At 44.4% G+C, this 1,592-nt stretch overlaps 1 protein-coding gene across 2 annotated transcripts in view; it reads left to right on the forward strand.

Annotated features, from left to right (window-relative positions):
• The window catches only part of LOC142256015 (uncharacterized), an 11,312-nt gene extending 10,808 nt beyond the window's left edge, over positions 1-504 (forward strand). For both annotated transcript variants that reach the window (XM_075327504.1, XM_075327502.1), the window contains exon 4: positions 1-504. This exon is cut by the window's left edge and continues 201 nt beyond it. In XM_075327504.1, the coding sequence (XP_075183619.1) occupies positions 1-379 (379 nt within the window). In that variant the 3' untranslated portion in view covers positions 380-504.
• The last annotated feature ends 1,088 nt before the right edge of the window (positions 505-1,592 follow it).

Genomic DNA, 1,592 nt, shown 5'->3' on the forward strand with positions numbered 1-1,592 from the left:
GAAAGTCGTGCCGGTTGGATCTGATCTCCTCGCTGGAATAAGCAGGAATGTGCTCAAATTCTTTGAAAATATGGAAAGCATCGCGGCAGAGGGTAGGGACAAGCTGCGCTCGGAGATGGACAAGCTGCGCGTCAAAGTGGAACCCTATGTGGAAGGCGTCCATGCAGAATACGAGAAATATCGCACCAGCTTACAAGGAGAATTTGAGAAGGAAATGAAGGAGCTGAAGGAAGATGTGCATAAGAATATGGAGTTACTGAAGGAACGGGCTAAGCCTCACTTGGAAAAACTAAAGAATGACTTTCATGCTAAGGAAGTCCAGGAAAAAGTGGAGCAGTTTCTTAAGGAACTGAAAGAAGCGCTCTCCAAAGAAGAGTAAAGACAAAAGCAAGGAAGAAATATTGTTGTGATTTCTAACTCTACTGCCAAAATTGTAATATTTTCGTAATTTCATTACTAACATTTTCTCACTACGTCTTAATAAAATCTTCATTCAAACTTTCATCAATGCAAATTCCGCATAACTGGTTTATAATGTAAAGTTTAGAGCAAAGGTGGACAAGGTTATGTAAGAATCACTTAAAGGGGTTTTCTCATACTCTACATTTATGGCATATCTGTAGGACATCCATAAAACCATGGTAGATGCAGCGATGGGACCAGTATCCATCTGTCAGTGGAGAGATGGAGGTTCATGTGCACGAGCTCTCGGTGCACCTTTGGTCACGCAATTCACTGCACCTTCCCACCTATCTCCCCTTTTTGTATAACTCCGCCCTACGCTGGCTCCTGCAAAGTCAGGACTGTCAATCAAGGACGAAGAGGGAGGAGATAAATGGAAAAAAAAGTAGGTGGGAAGGTGCACTGAACAGCTTAGCCTCACCCAGTGGCGTAACTAGAGGTTGATGAGCCCTTGTGTAAAATTTGGACCTGCCCCGCCATGTTGGTCAGACGTATGTATATGTATCTATACATTTAGCATTCTAAATCCTATAAGGACATATGAGTTGCCCATCCCCCCCCCCCCCCAATATATAGTAATGTCCCCCATCCTGTTCAAATGCATGTTATCCTGGGCTTCTTCCTGGTAAATATTTTCCTCATCTTCGTATATATGACCCCGTCTTGGTATAAATGCCTCCCATCCTGATAGATGTCCCCCATCCTGGTATATACGTCTCCTATCCTGGTAAATATAACCCTCATCCTGGTGTATATATGTCCCCATCATTGTGTATATGGTCTCATTCTGGGAAACCTCCTGGTATACATGTCCCTCTCCTGGTATTCATGTCACCAACCTGGTCCCCTCCTGTTATTTATGTTCCTTCCTGGTATGTATATCCCCCTCCTGGTTTATTTGTCCTCCTCCTGGGTCCTGCCTAGTATATATTTGTGCCTGCCCCTCATGGCATATGTCCCCATCCTGGTAAATATGCCTCTGTTCTGTTTCTTATGGAAAAAATTAAAAAAATTGTACTTTCCCCCTCCCCGGCTCCCACGTCGTACAACGTTCTCCTGTGTAGACAGCCCACAGTGGGAGGCAGCTGACATTAGTGTCCCTGCTATAGCGACGCATGATGTCACTGTCA

This window comes from Anomaloglossus baeobatrachus, chromosome 11 (genome assembly GCF_048569485.1).
Source record: "Anomaloglossus baeobatrachus isolate aAnoBae1 chromosome 11, aAnoBae1.hap1, whole genome shotgun sequence".
Classification (NCBI taxonomy): Eukaryota; Metazoa; Chordata; class Amphibia; order Anura; family Aromobatidae; genus Anomaloglossus; species Anomaloglossus baeobatrachus.